Source organism: Acanthochromis polyacanthus, chromosome 1 (assembly GCF_021347895.1).
Source record: "Acanthochromis polyacanthus isolate Apoly-LR-REF ecotype Palm Island chromosome 1, KAUST_Apoly_ChrSc, whole genome shotgun sequence".
Taxonomy (NCBI): domain Eukaryota; kingdom Metazoa; phylum Chordata; class Actinopteri; family Pomacentridae; genus Acanthochromis; species Acanthochromis polyacanthus.
Window position 1 is genome coordinate 59664067 of NC_067113.1, and position 22082 is coordinate 59686148.

Sequence of the window (22082 nt, forward strand, 5' to 3'; positions counted from 1 at the left end):
CAGCTTAGTGAGTTTTATTTTTAGATCTGAACAATTGAGCTGTTGTTGTTGCCAGTTAAGATTTTAGGGTTAAAAATTCAAACAAGCATCAAAACCTGACAGTGTCTGATTATTTCCAATTAATTGAATGGTTAAAAACTACATTTATTGTGAAAGGGATATGTGCAAGTGATATATTTGTAAATGCAAAGGATATTAGATTATTAGACTGCAAACTTGTGATTAAATGGTTTCTGTCTTTTTAAAGGTAATATTTCATGATTAAAAATGTCATTCTTTTTGGAAGAGTTATTTTTCATGAGAAAACCTTTTCAGGAATTTTTTTTGGGAAGTCGTGTCGATAATTTGACCAAAAAGTCATATTTAGGAGTAAAAGTATTTTTTTTCCCCCGTTAAAACTAAGTGTATTTAAAGGAAATAAAGATCGAGGACATTTTTTAGAAGAAAATTGTAAGTAGTTTTACTTAAAGACATATTTTGAGAACTAAACGTAATTTGTACAACCTTCAATTGCAGTTTTTAAAACTGAAGTCACAAGGTGCTTTATGCAAAAAGAGTGACAATAAAATATTAAAAATGCAGTAAAGCTCTTTGCAAAAAGGGCACCAATAAACATCAAGTCTGCAAAATTAAAAATCCCATGTTGGCCATCAAAGAATATAATCATAAATAAAAAAATACAATTATGATTCAACCCTTTTAATATTGAACACTTTAGGTAAGATCCTAGTTTAGTTTTTAAATATATCTCATGATATAACATGAAGTGATTTTTTTTACTTACTTGGCATTTTAAAGGTAAATAAATCATAAGGTGGTAAAAAAAATGTAAATACTGACTTTCATGAAGACTGACACTTAATATTAAACTAAGTGGTTAAAGCTTCACATATTAGATCAATTGCATATTTTTCTTTCAGTTTGGAAACAACATTTTGAAGATTTGTTTGTCAAAGAAAAGCAACAGGTGAATAAGCAGATTAGTCATTAATTCAAAACAAATTGCTGCAGCCCTGCAAAACAAGTGTTTTTTCCCCTTTGTGAAAATGATTTGAATTATGATGCAAAAAGACCCCAGACTTATTATCATTATTATTGATATTATTAATAGCGCTATGTTATTTGCTTATTTTATTTTTTTGTTACAGTAAATTATCATCTATTAAGGGAATTAAAGGTGTACCTGCTAGACTAGTAGTTGCAGCTTTAATTATTAATTAACATTTAATAATAATAATCATTATAATAACAATAATAATGTCCCGTTATTTATTACTGTAGTTTCGCTTTCCGGTCAGCAGGGGGTCCGGCGAACCGAACCGCCAAACCGACGCGTCCAATAACAGACCGAACACAGCGAAGCACGTCGACTGTTGGACGCCGAACTAACTGAATGACCTGTAAATAACCTTCGTTTTGGAATATTATTTTACCTACAATATAACAAGAGGTACGTAAACAGAAGTTAAACGTAATTATTTTTGACTTGAACGCTGTGAATTGAGCAGAAGCACAAGTTGGTTAGCAGGTTGCTAGCTGCGTGCTAGCAGGCCGCAGAGCCTCGGGCTTTCCTGACTGTGCGGACCGAGGAGTAGCGACGCGGCTCCATTTGTTCGTTTGCGCACTAGCTGGCTTGAAAGCGAAATTTAGGTGGAATAAAAAGGCAAAATATGTGTCATTAAATTTGAAAATGCGCAATAGTGACAAGTTTATGCACGGCTGGAGTGTGTATGTTGTCTTAACGACGAACTGTTAAACAGGTGTGAAGTTCTGGAATTAGCTGTAGTTAGCTAACTGGATTTAAGCGTTTTGAACCGGCTGGAAGCATTTAGAAATTATAAATCATTATCAATGCTAGTTAGAAGTGAGTACTGCTGTTTTAACCTCATGGCTGATACTCAAGAGTAGTAATAAAACATTCCCATGCTTACGTGGTGGTTTTATTGGTATGCCTGTTAAACACCAACTTTAACGTCTATTTAACATTTATTTGTATTGACAGTGTCGGGTCAAGAACTGATTGCCGTAATCGTCTCTGCATGATTTTACCTCCTCTGATTAGATTATATCCAATCCTGTCCTTTTCAGCAGTTAAAATAGTTTAAAACTGTGGTTAAAATGTTAATGATGCATTAAAACTGCTTTATTTAAAAAAAAAAAAATAAGGGGTTATATTTTTAACATTAGAACACATAGGATACTCACAAAACGGATAATTTATAAATTGTACATATATAAAACTTCACTGTATTACTTACAGTCTAGTTTCAAAATATAAACAAGAGTCTAGGGCTGAAACATCAGAAATACTACTATAATGCTTGATTATACCATAATCTTTATGTATTACTTTGTTTATTCACTTACAGGAGACTTTCATAAAGATGGTGTGTATTTGCATGAAAAAAAGCAGTATTAACTAAACTTCAATCTATTTTTGCATTAACTTTTGCAAGGAGAAAGTTGGCAGCAGCACATTAAATTACTGCAGAGACTGTAATTGTGCACACAAAAATGTCAACAATTAAATTATTTAAAGTCTGAGCTGTTCAAACTTAATCTTGTTAACCTCCCAGTGATGTGTGTGAAAGTTTAACGGATCCAGAGGTGGTGAAAGACTTGGAGTGTTGTGTTTGTGCAGTAAAAACCCAGAGAGCAGAACAAGTCCGGGCATATTTTCCCTGCATGTGAGTGTTGTAACAGCAACAGAACAGCTGACTCATGCTGGCCGTCAGCTGTTTGGGAACATGTCATTCCCTCTGTACAGTCAGTCAGACCGATGCCAGGACATATTCACACATACAGGGTGCAAATAGTGGCAAACCAGGCTAAATAGAGGGCTAAAACCTGCACAAGTGAACAGTGTAAAAAATTAAACTGACAAACTTTACTGTTTAACTTCCCCAGTTGATTATTCTTGCTATGATGATTATTTTTAATATTGCAAGTCCATTTTTAAATAAGCAAAAGAGGCTTTATTTAATTAGAAATGCACAGAATAGCATTATAATTAGCTGCAAAAACTTTGAAGCTATTTGCCAAAGGTTTTCAATGATTGTTTTTACGTTTACATTTTTGCTGTGAAGCCTCTTGTATTTATTTTTATTAATTGTGTAAAATTATAAAACCAATCGGTGTTTTTCTTTTGATTGTCAGTAATTACATCTGATTTTAGGAATATATTTGCAGTAGTAAACAGAAAGTTAACAGTTTCATTGATTAAATAAAAAAAAGATAAATTTAATGTTAATTTGCACTAGATAGTGTTTTTATATCTCTTTTCACCTTTACAGCAATTTATCGATTACTTGCGAACTGTTTAATCAATCAGCAGCGATTTTGATCATTGCCAAGTTAAAAATCTGCTTTTCCAGCTACATAAATGTGCATATTTTCTTTTTTCTGTCCTCCTCTGTGATCATAAGCTGAATATCTTTGGGTTGTAGATGACAAGATAAGATAAAACTTTATTGTTCTTGAAGGAAGTTGGTCAGAAAAAAAAACCCAGAATAACATATCATAAGAAATTCAGTGATTCCTGCTAGAAAAGCAGTAAGATACAAGTACTAGAAGTACTAAAAATTTAAATAAATAAGCTAAAATAAGACTAGATTACAGAAGTAAAAGGTAATGCAGGCAATCCCATGGTGATAATGAATAGCAGTGTACCTAAAAAAAAAAAAGCGTTACGCTGACTTTTGTTGCATCATATTAAACATTTTTCAGCATTTTTTTTTTAACATTTTACATACACAACTGGTCCGTTGAAGGAGAAAATAAACATTGGTTGCAGCCCAATTCATGAATCAGAAAACACTGACAGCAGCCGGGGGAAAAAAGTCTATTTTTGCCAAGTTTTAAGGAACAAAATGTTCTCTACGTGAGGCTGCAGCTGATATGAATGAACCCCTTTGTGTAGCTGCTGAATGGGGATTTCTTCCTCAGAGTTTGAGAGACAACATCGTTTTTAGAAAAGAGATTTTACAGATATGTTTTGTAATGAAACAGGAGATGTTGTGTAGTAAACAGAGCACGTAAATGTTTTTTATCTGCTATTTTTAAAGAATTATGAAAGGGACAAATCTCAAACTTGACCAGTGTGTGAAAGAACAACATTTTGACTGTGTTTTGCATTTAAAATAACAACGATATTATGTTTTATTTGTTTAAAAAAATCTAGTGTTACAAAGTGAGTTGCACAGTAAACAATGAAAATAGATGATATACATTGAACTAAGTGATTAAAGTGAGGTTTAACAAGTTATTAGTTTACTAGTGTTTGTTGTGGCTTTCAGAAGCTTGAAACCAGTTTTATTTAATCATTTTTAACATACATGAGGAGTTTAACACTGGAATTTGAATGAATTTGGAACAAATGTTATTTCTCTTGAGAGAAAAGACTGAAAAGAGGTTGCTCCTGCTGTTTTTGCTAATAATTTGAATCAAGTCATTTTTTATTAGTTATTTAGTCGTTATCCATTTTAATTATTAGGTATATCTACAACTGTGCTAGTGGTTTTTTAAACATCAGTCTGTGTTAGAGTGATTTTCTGCGTTGTCATCTAGTGTCTGCTATTTGTAGGTGAAGGGTTGTTCTGCTGCTGGAGCTGCAAAGTCATGGTTATTTTCATTTCTGATTAATCCCTCTATACTTTTTTGATTAATTAATGAGTTGTTTGATTGGTAAAATGTCGATCAGTGTTTCCCAAAGCCTTAGATGTCCTCTTCACAGGTCTCATTTTGTCCACAACCCATAAAATATTTAATTTAGTGTCACAAAGAAGTTAAAGAAACCAGAAAACATTCACATTCAAGATGCTGGAATCAGAATTTAGACCTGAAAGGGGTACTCAAACTGATTAATTGATTATTAAAGCAGTTGGTGATTAATTTAGTAGTTTTATCTACTGCAGCTGCAGAAATATAACAGCAGAAATGCAGTAAAATTAATATTTACAGTCATTTCATTCAATGTGGAAGTATAATCCAGGAATTTGTCCTTATAAAAAATTTAATTTTTTTCTTTTAGGGCTGAACAATTAATTAAAATAGTATTGAATATTATTGAAAGTACAGTGTCCAAAATCTGAGGATCACAAGAGGATAAATGTTTTTATAAAAGTTAAATAACATCCTGCAGACTTTAAATATTATTCTCCAAGTATCAGGAAAAAGTGTTTGTTTGCTAACAATCACAGTAAAAACCTTAATTTTTAGATTCATTTAAGCATCATTTTGTGATATCTGTCAAACATAATCACAATATGACTTTTTTCCCCACATAGTTGAGCCCCAACTATAATCCAATCAATCCAGTTTTATTTTCTGATAATCACTAATCAGTACATTTGATTCGATCTTCTCATGAACCTTTAATCATCGACTGTCTCTGGTTTGTTTCTCAGTGTCTCTGATCAATTCCTCGTCAGACTGATGTGCTGATAGATTTTATAGTTTTGTACTTTTTGTTTATTCTATTTTTAATGTTTAACTGTTTTGTGCTTTTGCATTTGTTTGTTTTTATTATTTGTCTTTTACCTGTAAAGTATCTCTGAATGCCCAGAAAAGCGCCCTACAAATGAAATTTATTATTATTATTTATATTTAATCTGTCTGATATTTTACACTGCCACTGAATATCAGACAATTTCATGTTTTCCCTGAAAACTCACACTTTTATTCATGTGCTAACATAACTGCACAAGGGTTTTCGAATCATCAATGAGCCTTTCAACACCATTAGCTAACACAATGTAGCATTAGAACACAGGAGTGATGGTTGCTGGAAATGTTCCTCTGTACCCCTATGGAGATATTCCATTAAAAATCAGCTGTTTCCAGCTAGAATGGTCATTTAGAACATTAACAATGTCTAGATTGCATTTCTGATTAATGTTATCTTCACTGAAAAAAATACTTTTCTTTAAAAAAAAGGGATATTTCTAAGTGACCCCAAACTTTTGAACAGAAGTGTACATAAAAGGAGTCTGTTTTTAAACTTGAAAATTTCCCTTTTTGGCTCCTTGAAAAAGACTAAAAATAATTTAAAAGCATTTGAAATGGTTTTGGGTGGGACTGAAAAGGAAAAACAGCACCAAGATGAATTTTACTCACTTCCCTCAAAGTGTTTCAGATCAGTGGAGTGTTAAACCGGTGAGTTATCCTCATTTAAACGTGGTTGGTTAGTATGGTTACTATGGTTACTACTCCCCTGGTTAGCTGGTTTCTGTTTTACTCAGTGATGACTCATACTGGACTAGTCCTGGCATGTTCTGTAGGAGCCATGATACAATCAGCTGCTGCTGTCAGTTCAGACATGAACATAGGCTGCTGCTGACTCAGCCCTGGTCGGCCCTGATAGGCCCAGTTAGCTTAGACTGGGACAGCCAGGCCAGTCTAGTCTTGACATGTCTGAGCGTCTCTATAAGAGGCTGAACCGCTGCTGCTCTGCTCTCACTGCACTTTATCTGCTTTTTCTTGCACAGGATGAGCTGCTGATACAGTTTTCTCTGTAAATACTGGTAAGAAATTCATTTTATTTTTATTTTTTCACGGAACACGATAAATAAATGGTGTGAAAACTCACTTTTTATCTGACAGTATTGCGTTATTTTACACATTTTGATGTTAAAAACTGCAGCTTTCACTCATTTTTCAAGCATAAACATTAGTCACTTCCAGCAGCGTCTTAAATATATTATTTATAATACCATCCTCTGCAATATCTGAAGTTCTACATATAGAAGATTCTGTACAAAATGTTTTTATTTTAATTTTTTTCCTCTGATGTTTCTGCATTTTTATCCTGTGACCTTTGACGCTATAAAACTGCAATTTCCACTGCTGTGGGATTAATAAAAGCTTCTCTTATCTTTAATTAAATTAAAATAAGATTCTTTATAGTACAGTTGTAAGACACAAGTACAACATTTTAAAGACCTTCCGGAGTTAAATGTGTGTGAAACAAAAAGACATGAACTAAAAGCCAACAATGTTACTTCAGAGCTATTATTAAAGAAGATAAATTATAATTTGGATATATAAGGGCTTTGGACGGGGATTTTTCACATTGTCTTGTTTTGTTTGCCTCAGAAAATTTGACAAATGTTTTTGTGTATTTTTGAACAGTCAATAATTAAAATAATCAGTTACACGTTTACAAGTTTAGTCATGAAGGCAGGTCCTGCAAATGTGATGTTTTATTCAACTTTTTGCTGTATTTTTGTAAATTGGTTCACCAGCTGTTGCACTGGACTTTGTATTGGCGGTTTATCTGCTGAATATAAATCCGAATACTGCAGTTCTGGTAGTGCTGGCTGCATGTCAGGCTCAGTACAAAATGTGCAACCACTTGTAAAGTTAAAATAGTCACAGCTGATGTTTTCTACAGTTTTGAGGTGTGAAGTTTAAATATTTCCTGCCTGTTTTCTATCTGAAACGTTGCCAGAGAGGAAGAAACAGCCGAATGAACAAACCAGGAAGTGTTAAATGGAGCAGAGTAGGAGGGTGTAGCTCAGCTGTTTGACATGTGACTCCTGTTCATTGTATTGATCTATTGGTCTGTGTAATGTGTCATGACTGGCGGTTTGTTTGTTTGTTTGTTTGCAGGATCGATCAGCTTCACCATGTCAGCTGACGGGGAGGTCAACGCCGACATGGCCGACGACAACAAACTGGTGAGGAGCTTCTTTACTGCTGTTAGCTGTTCAGCAGAGGTGGAAATAGACATATTTTGGATGGATTTATGAGTATTATAGATCTGTAATTTTACTGAAGCATGCATTAAACTCTGTAGTCTACGTCGCTGCTTTTAAAATCGTTATTTGCTACTGAGCAGGTCCAATATGTAAACATTTCACCTGCGTTTTTATAGCTATAGGCCATCGGTTAGCAAAAAAGGCTAATGGAAATATGGACAGACCGACTGAAAAAATATATTGTAGCAGGCACAGTTGGGGATTTAAAAAGCTGGAGTCTCTACAAGCAAAGTTAAATAGACTCCGTTAACCCAGAAAATAATCTCCTGCTAAAGCTAAAAAATAGTTTAGAAAATAGAGATAAGCTAGCACTTTGAGGCTGTTGCTTTCCTGTTTGTTTGCATCACATTGACAGAAATACAGTTTCAGTTTTCTTTTAACCCTCTGAACTCCAAACAGTTTCTGAAGTTTTTACTCCTGTTTCATTTTTCCTCACTGTGGTTCATTTTTCACTGCAATATAAAATCCTGAACCTCTGTGGAAACAACAACCACCTGCCGTCGGTGCAGCAGTTAGAAAGCCACAATGGATCGAGTGAAGTTGAAATTTCTTTGAATGTTTATTTTCTAAAAAGTTGACAAAAGCAGCAAAAAGCCCACAGCTGTTATATCCTAAAAAAAAGGTGACTGAATACTGTAGAGATGTTTGACCGGAACTTTTTGCATTTTCACAACCTCTACAAACTCATACTTTTTCTCTCTACTCTGCTCATCATCAGTAGAAAGATGTTTCTCCATTCTGAATGTATCTCCAACAACTTCCTCCTCTGTTCACTGTTTCTAAGCCATGCTGCATTTATTCTATTCATCCAGTAGCTTTGATTTTCCTCTCTGTGGAAACGCTGCCTGCAGTTCATCTGAATATTTACTGAATTTTAGTCTCGTCTCTGTTGATCACAGCTCAGTCAGTCGTGGTTTTCTAGTTGTGCAGAGCAGTGCAGAATTTTAGTTTTTTTGTTTTGTTTTTTGTTTTTACAGAATCTGGTTAAAACAGTATAATTTTAGTGAACTGACACGTAGAATGAAGTGATTCTGAGCATATTTTTGGTCATTCTTACCACTAACCACAGTTAAAGGACTGTCGGGAAGTTAAAAAGTCCAATGACTCACTCTCTTTGTGACTCATAAATGTGTCATTGTGGCTTTTTTTACATTATGGAAAAAAAATTAAAGTCCCCTGAAGTTCACAGGTTTAAAAGAAAATACTTTGCTTGTTTGTCTTAGTTTGGTCAACTTATACCTTTTTATTGTATTATTTTATTATACATTAAACATCTGGAGTTAAAAAAATGACCAACACTGTCAGTAGTTTTTGAGAAAAATACTTTTATTCTTCAACACTGAAGCTCTCTTTCCATCCCTGGTGTTTCCCGACTGTTTGCTAACTTCCAGTTTTTCTGTTTGTGGTTTCAGGTCCGACCAAAAGTAGAATTTTGTTCTTTACTGCAACATGCCGGAGCCACGAAAGATGTTTTCACCATGAAGGAGGTAAAATCTGTGCATTTAACCAATACTTTCTATGATTTAGCAGTAGTCCCACTCAAATAAATAATGAGAAAATAAACTGATTTCTATGCACTTCTTTTATTTTCTGGCATGAAAAAATTGAATTACTTCCTGTTTTAGGGGGATGGAAGTCTTCTGATCTCAAAATTAATATTCAAGTACCACCACCACGACAGAATATCCAGATATTCGGGTCCAGGATTAATGCCAATATTACAGTTCCTTTAAAAGTATACAGAGGAACTTGAAACTGTAAATGTTGTGATATGAAAAGCATGTCTTTTGAGGAATAGCTGGAATATAAAATGATAAAAACAATATTACAAAAAAAAAAGATATTTCAAGAAAACAACCTCACCGAGTCATTTTTGACCCATTTATACATTTAAGAGTTAAAAACTTCCACTTCCTGTTGTGTGTAAACGTGTACAGACGTGTCCGACTCTAAATAAAGTCTCCTGATCTCTGAGGAGCTGATTGGCTGTACATTTCTCCCATGATGCATCTGTGCTGGCCTCCCTGCAGGTGATGTTCTACCTGGGTCAGTACATCATCCAGAAGCAGCTGTACGACCAGAAGCAGCAGCACATCGTCCACTGTTCCCAGGATGCACTGGGGCGAGTCCTGGGGGTCGACAGCTTCTCCATCAAAGAGCCTCGGTGAGGAGAAAGAAAAATTAGTGTTTTGTTCAGATTCTGAAAAGGAAAGAAACTTTTTTTTTTCCGTCCCACTGAGATGAATAAATCTCGTTTCTGTTTCAGAGTTCTGTTTGCGATGATCACCAAGAACCTGGTGACTGTAAGAACCCAAGGTAAGAACACTTCTGACCTCTTGATGTTCTTTATTGTAGATTTTCCTCCTATTCTCCTCCTCTTTTCAGCCTTTTTTAATCACAATCGGTTGACACGTTTACCTCGGACAAAAAAAAGCCTTGATATTTTGTCAGCTACACTGGAGAGCCTCTTATTAATTCTGTGTTTCAGGAAAATTAACTCAATATTTAGCTGAAAAAATTGTTTGAGCATCAGTTATAACAGCTTCAGATGCCAAAATTAATATCCGGATACCGCCGTAGTGAACAAATATTCAGGATATTCGGGTCCAGGCCTACCAATTTCATTCAATTACTTCACCTAAAATTAGAACGAAAGCAGAAATTTAATTCAAAATTACAGAAAATATTAAGTTGATGCAGAATTATTACATCAACCCAACCCATTGAAATAATGTTTGTAGCTTGAATAATTAATCCAAATCAGTCAATTAGATTTTAACTTGAATCAGGTGGAAACAGGTCCCTTAAAGTACTTTTTAGAGTGCATATTTATCAAACAAACCTAAGTAGAATGGGATTTCTGTTATTTATATTAGCGTTTCAGCCTATTACAGATGTTAAAATGGTTTGTTCTTTTATTGGAGAAGAAGGGAGATTACAAACTACACACACTCCTGCAGCAGATAAAAACAGACTTGTGTCCTTAGAATCAGATGTTGTATTAATGTACAGAACTGAATGTTAAATGTGCAGAATGTGCGCTTAAAGGCATTTAAAGTCTGTTCTGTGGGAAGAATCGACCTTCTGTAACTGAAGACTCTCAGTTTGTTGTTTATTTGTCGTGTTGCCTCCAGCTGATGGTGAAAAACCTCAGAGCTTCTAAAGACAGCAGCATTTACGGTCAGCTGCTTCTTCAAAGCATCTCTTTTTGTTGTAGACTTTTAAGATAAGAGACAAAACTTCATTAATCCAGCAGCAAATTCTAGTGCCAGCTATTATTCATAAAAATCAAATAACTTTCCTCTAACTTCCCTGATTTTAGACATGTTTGGTTCATTTTCTCTCACTGTTGGCTCATTTTTCCTCACGTAACATCATGAACCCACAGAACAAACTGATGCCATGTTTACAGAGGAATAAACTTAGATGTGTAGTCATGCTTTAACCTTCTTCCTTTTTACTCACTGTGGATCATTTCTCACTGCAACATAAAATCCTGCACCTCTGTGGAAAGAGAACAACCATGAGGAAGTAGAGAGAACTCAGAGTTCACATTTTCTTGAAGTAAAACAAAGTGAGAAAACCATAAATCTTTTTTACATGATTAGTTGAAGAACCGTCAGAAAGTAGGAAAATCCGATCATTTTTTCCTGTTTTTATGGTTTCTGGCTCTGATAAATGATGTCATATCAGCAATTTTTTAACATTTGTATCAATAATTAACATGCCTGTTAGCCTTACTAGCTGGTTTTGGGGTTGCGGACAGCAGAGGGTGGAATGAATCAATCCAACATACAGACTTTAGAAAACCATCCTGCCTTGCTTCTACATCCTGCTGCTCAGATTCAAACCCGTCTTTGTCTTTTTGCTCCTCAGAGTCAACAACAAACTCCAGTGAAGCTCACAGCAACAGCCAGTCAGACAGAGGAACAGAGGTAAGACACATGTGGACTGATAATCCAGCTGTTTTAAAATATTTATCCAACATCTGGAGCAATAAGAAAACATACGCTACTTTTCGGTTCACTTTGTTGCAGGACTTGGGTTAAAAATGTCGTGAAAATTAAAAGAAAAGCCAAGAACAGCATGAAGTAATGTCAGAAGCAGTTTCTTTTCATGCTGCGTTTACTTTAACACATTATTGTTTAGGAACGTGCTGCATGTGTCGTTCTACAGGTCTGTTAACAACAGGAAGGCAAATTAAAAATCACTCATTTTTAAATGAAGTTTGGTGATCAAGAAATTCGTCCCCTCAGTGTTTGAATGAGGAACTGAGTTTGTGTTTCAGATGAGATTTATTAATCCAGCAGCAGAGAAATTAGCAGCATCACAGCTTTAAAAAAATCAGTAGAAACATAAGAAATAAATAAGAAATATACATAAATATTGTTGATTTTGCACAAAATCCTCTCAATGTGGGTAAAAAAAAAACTATTGTACAGGTTTATTCTAAATGGAGAAAAACATTGATTTTGCAATTCTTCATCCATGAGTAGAAAAAATGATCTTAAAAATACTGATATTTCTCTTTGTGCAGAATATTTTTAAATGTGCAACATATTCATAATGAAGTTTTAAATTCTCTGATGTGACAGTTTTTCTGTGATTTCTAAAGTCTGACAGCAGCAGGAAGGAAGACCCTGCACTATTTTTCCTCTTAAATCCAAATTTTTCGGTTCTTTTAGGAGGCAGATGCAGAAAGTCACTCTTCATCACCAGACAGGAGGAGGAGGAGGAGAAGAAGGAGGAGGAGGAGCTGCAGGAGCAGTGATCCAGGTGAGAATGTCCTCTGAGGCTTCATCACTTCCTCTTTAAAGCTCAATTAAAACACCTGTGGCTGAAGCTCCGCCCACCTGATGTGTGCAGGTCCGTCTCACAGCCTGGAGGACGAAGAAGATGAGGAGGAGGAGGAAGAGGAGGAGGAAGGAGAAGGCAGGAAGAGGAGGAGGTCCGACAGCTACTCCCTGACGTTTGACGACAGCCTGTCCTGGTGTGTGATTGGTGGACTGGTAGGAGGGCGGGACAGAGGCAGCAGCCAATCATCGGACTCCCACAGCACAGTGAGCATCAAGAACACACAAACACACCTGAGCAAGTAAATCAGTGTTAATCAGTACAGCGCTGGTTTCTAACGAGGTTCTGTGTGCAGTCGGGGAGGTCGGAGGTCACCGTAGCAGCTTCAGACTCCGATAGCGACAACTTCAGCGTGGAGTTCGAGGTCGAGTCGGTGGATTCAGACGATTACAACGAAGACGACGCCTCTCTCTCTGCAGACGATCAGGTAAAAACTCATTTTTATCAGCAACAAAAACAATTTAAGGACCAAAACCAACAAAGAATGCCTGCAACAGTTACATTACTGTCATAGTGCACCATGTGGTCTAATCCGCCACAGAAAATAGTCCCAGACTAATTACAGGTTCCTGCCTGTTTGAGTACGTTTTGCTAAAAGTAATACTTTAAAATTAATTTAGTAAAGATTTATTTTGTCAATAAGAAGTTGTGCTGCAGAAAATAAAAAAAAAAATATGTTGGTTTTGGACTTTTCAGGGGATTTGTTTACATTTCTATTATTCATGTTGTCATTAATTTAGGCCTAGATTAATTAATTTTCTGAATTTACTGAGCAGGTAGAGTAGCCAATCACATTTGATCAACTCTGTTCAACAGTAGAGAGGATTAAGAACAGTTCATGACATCAAAACCTGATGAAACTGTGAACAGTTTTGCACTAAAACAAAGGGAACATTTGTAATTGTTTATTTATAGGTTATTATGCTGTGATTCTACTGGAGATCAAACTGGGCTGAATGTGGACCCTAAACTAGAATAAATTTGACTCCCCTGGTTTAAACAAGACTGTTTGCTGAAACCAGCTGCTGTTTGTTTACTGTTCTCCAGAAAACGAAAACACAATTATCAGGAAAATGTTCATCTTGTTACCTGAACCAAAGGGACAGAGGAGGCTTTAAACTAATCAGCTGCAGCTTTTGTGTCAAACCGAGGCGTTGAACATGTAGAATATTAAAATAGAAGACCAGTGTTACTGTACTAAACTCACCTGTCTGTCTGTCCAGGTGTACGAGGTCACCATCTTTGAAGCCGAAGACGACGACTCCTTCGATGAAGACACAGAAATCTCTGAAGCTGTAAGTCCAAACTCTGATACGACAAAAGCTCATTTCACACTCGCACTTCTGTCTGACGCTTTTCTGTAAAAGTCCCGGCGGTAATCTTAAAGTTAGGACCCTTTCTGGGAAATTTGTCATTTTTTTCACAATTCTGAACAGCAGTTTTTATTTATGCGTTCATACAATGAAAAGTCTGGAGCCCTGAATCTTACTATCGGCAACACAACATTTGCCGATGTCCCTGAACGCCTCACATTGCAGGCTGTGTTCAGACAGGTGTGTGAGCTGAAGTGACTCCTCCTCCTGACATTGTTATTGAATGTAATGCATCTTTTCTTTCACCGGTTCAGTCGCCGTCTTCCTGCCTGCACCTGCTCTCTGATAACCAGGTGTGTCCGAGTCTCCACCAGCTGCCTCTACTTCAAATACAAACTGCTTCAGCTTTAAAACGCACGACATCTAGAAACCACCAGACAGGGACAGACTTTACTCCACTGTGGTTAACACCGTAGCTTTTTGGTTGCACTCTGGAGCCTTAAGACTGAAAAAAACATTCTTTAAAAATAGAAAAACCCGTAATTAAAGGAGTGAAGAGATTGTGACACTGCAGTCGCTTTACTAGACATGTGAAGTGATTGTTTTTTCACATTTCTCCACCATTATTTGTCCAAAAACAAAGACACAAAAGATCTTTGTTATTCATTTATCTTGGCACTTACAAACTGAAAGTGTCCACAAAAATAAAACTTTACTGTGATGAAGATAAAGTCGACAACAGATTATCGAGATTCACCAATAGTGAGAAAATCATTTATACACTGGACTATTAGCTGTTTATTTATCTCTCACATGTCTGAATGAAGCATTAATGTAAAAGTGACCGTTTAACGTCTGAGTGTCTTTACTTTAACGTGCTGAAGAAGCAGTGATGTTTTCTATCATGTGTCTAAAACGATTGAATTCTTCTGTTCTTTGTCTCTAATGCTGTCTTCTCCCTGCAGGACTACTGGCGTTGCATGAAGTGTGACGAGCTGAACCCTCCTCTACCCAGAAACTGTCAGCGCTGCTGGACTCTGCGTCAGGATTGGCTGCCTGAGGTGTCAATCAACCTCGCCTCCTCCAGTCCTAAAGCCCTGCCCACTAAGCCAAGCAACCAATCAGCTGCCAAAGAGGCTCCAGGTGAGTTTTAGTTTGCTTCTAAGTCCAGTTAGTTCATCCAATGAGAGATAAATAACACAGTGAAGCTAGTATTTAGTGAACAACTTTAATTAGATGTTTAACTTGACTACAGCAAAGAAAGTAGAATTTGTAGGAAATTATAAAATCATATGGATCCAAAACAGGGCTTTGCTGTGCCACTGCTTTTTATCTTAACCCTCCTGTTGTCTTCATTTACGGGCACCAAAAATATTGTTTCTTTGTCTGAAAAAAATCTAAAAATTCAGCAAAAAAATTCCTCAAATTTCTGACAATTTGCAAAACCTTCAGGAAGAAAATTCCAATAATTCCTTAAAAGTTTCCCTTAAAAGTTTTATCTTTACAAAATCCCCCAAACTTGGCAAGAAAATTCTTGTAAATATTTCAAAAAATCTTCTGAAAAAAATCTTAAAAATATCTAAAGTGATTCCATACATATCGGTAAAACTTGTAATATTTTCTTAAGAACATTCACAAAAAAATCAACCAAAATCCAGTGAATTTCGCTGTATTTTGGTTGATTTTTTTTTTGGTGTGTGTGAATGTTCTTAAGAAACATTTTTAAAATTTCTTTTTTTTCCACCAAAAATGTGGAAATCAGAAGTTTCACCATGAAAATATTTTTTTCCCACATTTTCAAACTTCAAAACGTGTCGGTTTTGACCTGTAGGACGACACAGGGGTTAATCTAATCTCCAGTTCATTTCACTCACTTTCATTTCCTTATTTATCTGAACAGTACAGTACATATTAATGAACGTATAATCTCATAGGTTTACACAAGGTTGCAGTAAATTAGCCGGATTTAGCACAAGGCTAATTTCCATCTGTTGTCCAAAACATAAAAGAGAAACCTCACAGGGTCACAGACGTAGAAAAACAACACAATAAAACAAAGACAATGAAGATGAATTCATTCTGGGTGAGTTAAACTTACCCTAAAGTGTTCCTATTTTAGTAAAGTGCAAAGGTGGAACTTTCTGTGAAAGCTGTAGGGAAAGTATTCCAGTTTGTGCAACCTTTAATAGATAAGGCATTCTGTACAAAGGAGCACTTTCTAACTTTTACTTCACAGTCCCTCCTAGTGGCTGACCTCGTATTAGTCATACCATTTGTCTCATTTTGTCTCATTCATAAACTTATAGATCAAACAAACACTTTGAAATGATCTGAAATTCTCTAGGCTTAGGAATCGATATTTCTTTAAGACTGAACCCTGATGGAACGACTGTGGCTTCTTGTCAAACAGCAGATGTTTGTTTATTTAGGAGTTTAGCATCTTCAGTCCAGCACTTAGTCAGTAAAACATCGTGTTCCAGTTTTTACTGTGTGATTACAAATCTGTACATCTGAATGAAGACACTGTTGGCATTCTGCTGTTTGTGTGTCCAGTGATGGTTTTTCTGGATGAGTCTCGTATTGAAGCTACTGTTGTTCCTGAACTCCTAAATAAACAAACATCTGTTGTGGAAGCAGCAGCCAAAGTCCAAATACTAACCAGACACCCAGGAAAAGCTTCACCATCACATCTTCTCTGCAGAGTGTTAGAACTGGACTTAACCAAATGGGATGAAAAGGAAAAATATCTCACTGAGATGCAAACACATGTTAAGAAAACACTTTAAACCTCTGGTCGTCCCAACTGGACCTTCAGTAAAAACATAACAGATAATCAAACACAACATCTTGATGCACTTAGGGCTCAAAAACTGGTTCATCCCGATGATAAAACATCCAAACACAAGCTGAGCAGTTTTTATCTGCAGCCTGATGGACAGACCTTTATGTAAAAGAGACTAAACAGCCATAACATGAGAGCAGCTTCTCAGGACAAAACTCAGCCTTTAACCTCCATCTGAAGGATGAGAGACACTGATCTGAGGACAGAAATGTTCACATTATGGACAGTAAGGACAGATGGATCTAGAGAGGACTGAATAAAGAAGGAACAGCACTAAAAAATTACTAGTTAACTTTGTAAAGGTTAAAACAGTTCAGAACGATGTTCATCCTCACTCACTCACCACCTTAAAACGAGCCGGTAGCTTCCTGGTTCTGGTTGTCTGCATTTAGTGCTGCCATGTAGAGCAGGGTGTCCATTGATTTAGGGGTTGAGGAGTCGATTAGAGCTCCATTTGAAGCTAAATAGCAACACCTCCCTCTACATGGTGGCTCCACACTTTAGCTTAAATCATGCTGCTAGCTTCATTTAGAACAAGAAAATACTTTAAAAATGTATCTGTTTGGAAAATGAATAAGACTAAAGTAATCTTAGTTAGGTTCCATTACGGTGGTGTCCATCTTTATTATTCCTCCATAATTATTAACACTCTCCAGTCAAATAAATTAGTGTTTTAATTGTTATTTGTGGAGTTTGATCCCTGATAAGTAAATTATTCAGTTATGTTCACATCCTAAATAACAGTACAGGATCTGAAGTGAAATATGTAGTCTTATTAGTTTGATAACGCTAATTGTAATCACTTCTACTGTAGCTCTTGTCTGAACAGTGCACATTAATGAACGTCTATTTATACAGCAGTAGATGTAAATATACCAGATTATAGCAACAATGCTCATTTACATCCACAGTACTTAGGAAGATAAAAAAAACCTTACCAGTGAAACGTGGGACAAAAGGCCACAATAGAAGCACATTATTAAAAATACACAGACGTTATGGGTCAAACAGTTTGTCTTGTTTGTTTTCTGTGATTGTGGTCTTGATTTGTTGAATTTGTTTTCATTGTTTTGATAGAGGACTGACTACCTTTACTTTAAATGAAGCTCTGATTAAACTGTCTTACTGTTGGTGTTTCTCGTCTCCTGAAGGATCTGACGTCGAGGAGATTGAAGGAGTCGATGTTCCAGACGGGAAAAGAGCTAAAACTCCTGTCCAGTCCCAGAGTCTGTCAGACTCCACCTCCTCTGCTCCAAACTCCCAGGATCTCTTCTCAGAACCTTCATCCTCCTTCTCACAGGAGAAACTCTGGACTCCCGAATCTCAGCCGTCATCCTCCATCGACTCCCAGGAGCTCCTCCCGTCCTCCCCTCCAGCTCCATCGTCGGTCCCAGATCTGGAGCGCAGCGTTTCGGCTGAGTGGCGGCTGCCGGACTCATGTCTGGACCCCTGCCTCATCTGCCAGTCCCGACCCAAGAACGGCTGCATCGTCCACGGCCGGACCGGACACCTCATGTCCTGCTACGTCTGCGCCAGGAAGCTGAAGAAGAGGAACAAACTGTGCCCGGTCTGCAGGCTGCCCATCCAGTTCGTGGTCCTCACCTACCTCAGCTGAGACCCTCGGTGGTCCTCAACCCCCAGACAGCAGATAATGAAGGTCTAGTGAAGACGTGTTCCTGCAGGACTCAGATTTAGCTCAGCTCTGTAGATTTTCATTTACCAAATACCAGTTTGGTCCGTAGGCTTCGGACACATGCACAACCCTTTTACAATCATTTTTGTTCTAATTTCTAAAAATAAAGATCTAAAATATATAAAACCAGCAGTTGCTTGTTAAATTGCGCTTGAAACTAAATATCATTAAATATTTTTCTGCCTCAGCTGAACTTACTTAAACACTCCTGAGTCATTAAACTCAGATGATCAGAATGTTTTGGGTTTAGTTTCTTTAAAAATTAGCAAATACACCACTCACAATAAGTTAGAGATATTATTTACACGAGTGCTTTTTCCTATCTGGTCTGAATTCTAATGAAATAAGTAATAGTTCCCTTTGATATTACTATTAATGAATGAGAAGAAGCACCATTTCCATTTAGTGCAATATAGAGATACTGAGAGACCGATACGATTATTAGCAGCTAGAGGAGGCCGATCACTGATATTTGGAGCCGATATTCATTTGCAGTAAAAGCGTAAAAATTGGCGTAAAAACTTTTGAACAATGCGAACGCTGAACTTCGTTTAAATGCCTAAAGCGTGTTTATTTAATCAAACAAATAGAAAATAATAGCTCCAGAAGTGCGTGGATTTCCTCGACTCTGAAGCATCTCTTATAAAGTTAAATAAAAGCTTCAATAAATGGCTCCCTGAATATTTTCCACGGTAAATAAAGTAAAATTTAAATATAACTATAATGAATTATCTTTGATTTAAGTTCAAACACAGCAAAAATACAGGGAGTTAAGCTCAGCAGCAACCCTTATAAAGTGAAATAAAAACTTACGTAATAGCTCCCTGAATTTTTTTCACAGTAAAAGTAAAATTTCAATATAACTGAAATTGCTTATCTTTGTTTTGACTTCAAACAAAAACACAAAGTACAGGGAGTTCTCAGACTTAATATCTCCAGTAAAGTTAAATAAAAACTTTCTTCCAGAGGTTTTATGAAGGAATAGTATATAAAACAAAGTTAAATAAAATTTGCACAGAAATGTGTCAAATCAAACAGTAGTCCCCATCGAGCAGCACGAGATTGTGGTGCAAAAAGCCGAGCTGTTAGCTCCAGTGAGACGGCTTCCCCTGCGTTCATAAATTGCAGAGACGGCACTGAAGATTTGCTCACTTGGAGCTGATGAGGGTGCTGCACAAAGACTTTTTCTTGCTTGTTCGGCGAGTTGCTTGTTGTGACCTTCATTCTGCCACTCCGCCTGTCGATCACACAGATCATCCTCAGTGCAGCTGCTCATCAGTGTGGGCTGCCAGCAGAGAAGTGAACGGCTCAACACGGCTACCAAAGGATGTGTGTTCTCTCTGTTGCCTTTTGTGGGTGTTTTCCGTCGTCCTCGTGGATAGTGGTGGAGACAGAAGGCAGAAGAGGGAGAGGCGGCTGCATCTGAGCTGAAATAACCCGGTTTTAAATTGATTTCTCGACATCGGCCTGTCGGATTAAAAAAAAAGCCGATGCCGATATATGTCAAATTTCCAAATATCGGCGCCAGTAATCGGTCGATCTCTAGTGCAGTATTTATTACCCCAACAATTTAGACAATAACAAAGATAACCCCAAATTACCAAAACTGACAAAGTCACAATTTCCCTGACTTACTGTGAGTCGTGTAAATGTTCTGATGTGTGCTCTCTCTTTGAAAATGTTCCTTTAAATCACGTTCCAACATCTGGCAACGCTTTATTTTACCGACGTTCTTTCAAAGAAGTAAACTTCCGTGTGTAATTTATCAGCCGTGTAATATACGAGTATATTGGAACATTTCTCTATTTTCTGTTTTATTGGTGCCAAATGCTGTGTTGTTTATTTTTGCAGGAAATTTCCGAGAAAGTTACCGCCGTTAAAATAAAGCGTGAGCCAAAATCTGTTTTATTTATTATTTATTTAAGATGCTCGAGTTTATTTAAGACACTTTTCTAAGAGCTCTTGAAATGAAATAAGAATAAGAAGTGGACATTTCTAATGTTTTCTGTTAAACTGATTAAAGTTTATGGTCTCTCATCTTCAACCTGTTGGTCATTTTTCTGGATTTTAAACACCATAAAGTTCATTTTCTCTTTGTATGTTTTTATTTGAAGGTAATTGTGCTTCAGGTTTGGGTTGACTACAGTTCCCATAATGCTTTGGGAACATCAACAGGAAGTAAGAGTCACACTTTAGAAAAGCTTGTTCAGATGAAGCCTGTTTTTGTTTACATTTTGGCCACTTGGTGAAATGAAATCAGTGCTGTATATTTATTTACTGAAGTATGATTTTGAGATAATTCACTTGAGTATTTCCATTTTCTGCTACTTTGTCCTTCCACTACATTTATCTGACAGCTTTAAAATCTGACTTTAAAATTCAGCACATACTTAAAGATTAAGTCGGTGGGTTCCGAGAAAGAAATATTCACATCCTTTAATACTATGAAGTAAAAATACTACGTTACAAGTAAAAGCATCTTAAGATTAGCTGCAAAATGTAGTTAATGTAGTTAGCAAACAGCATCATGAAGTCTAAGGAGCACAGCAGAGAGGTCAGGGATTAAGTTGTGGAGAAATTAAAGCCGGGTTAGGCAATAAAAACATTTTCCAAGCTTTGAGCATCTCACGGAGTACTGTTCAGTCCATCATCCAGAAATGGAAAGAGCATGGCACAACTGAAAACCTACCAAGACACGGTCATTCACCTAAACTTACAGACCGGACAAGGAGAGCAATGATCAGAGATGCAGCCAAGAGGTCCATGGTGACTCTGGATGAACTGCAGAGATCACAGCTCAGGTGGGGGAATCTGTCCACAGGACAACTATTAGTCGTCCATCCATCATCTATTCACCGCTTTATCCTCACTAGCAGGCCCGGGGTGGCTAATCGGGAGGACCGGGACAGTTCCCGGTGGGCCGGTGTTCAGTCATGGCTCTGTGTTGATCGTTATGCTGCTGCTGCTGTTCCTGGGCCGCCTCCACTGACAATGAAGAGTCTGGTGTAAACCTGCTCTATATGAGAAGTGCCCTGAGATGCGAGATGATTCAGTCTGACGGCTTTGTAAAAAGTAGAGATCTGTGCTGAGAATTTTGACCATTTAAAAATGTGATTTAGTGTCAGAGACAGAGCCAGTAGTGCTGAGGGAAATGACGAAACCTTCTTGACCTGTGTGGTGAGGTCCTGTACCAAGAGTTTGAGCAGGTTGTGAAGAGTCTGAAAGCACAACAAGAGTCGACTCATTAAAGGAGAAAACAGGAGATATTTTTGGTTCTTCTGTCGCTCTCCAGTTTCCTTGCACTGAATATCAAGTTTCTATTTTAAATGATTTACTGTGTGAGCCCAAGAAGACTTCAATAAACTCCCTCCATCCCCTGAACACAACAGATTTTATTACCATGTTAAATCTTTTTTGAAATGTTTTTGAGTTTTAATGATAGTTTTAGCATAGTTTTTTCTCTTTGTTTGTTTAGTTTTGTCATCTGTGTGAAAGGTTCTAAACAAATAAAGTTGAACTGATAAACTGAATAACTGACTAACTTATGATTGTGACAACAGAAGTATTTTCATTGTGATTTAAGGGTTTATTTCATTTTTAGGTTCGGGGTTTAAATCTTGACA

General features: G+C 36.7%; 1 protein-coding gene across 2 annotated transcripts; it reads left to right on the forward strand.

The window, feature by feature from the left end:
- The first annotated feature begins 1271 nt into the window (after nucleotides 1-1271).
- mdm2 (MDM2 proto-oncogene) lies at nucleotides 1272-20503 on the forward strand. Of its 2 annotated transcripts, XM_022222052.2 has the most exons (14): nucleotides 1272-1450; nucleotides 6486-6521; nucleotides 7609-7676; nucleotides 9170-9244; nucleotides 9788-9921; nucleotides 10024-10073; nucleotides 11634-11692; nucleotides 12443-12533; nucleotides 12624-12817; nucleotides 12907-13038; nucleotides 13835-13906; nucleotides 14239-14277; nucleotides 14890-15067; nucleotides 17918-20503. In XM_022222052.2, the coding sequence occupies exons 3-14, from the start codon at nucleotides 7626-7628 to the stop codon at nucleotides 18379-18381; spliced, it is 1539 nt and encodes a 512-aa protein (XP_022077744.1). In that variant the 5' UTR covers nucleotides 1272-1450; nucleotides 6486-6521; nucleotides 7609-7625; the 3' UTR covers nucleotides 18382-20503. The 2 variants fall into 2 exon arrangements, with proteins under 2 accessions (XP_022077744.1, XP_022077745.1); XM_022222053.2 differs by lacking the exon at nucleotides 14239-14277 and having other exon boundaries at nucleotides 1278-1450.
- The last annotated feature ends 1579 nt before the right edge of the window (nucleotides 20504-22082 follow it).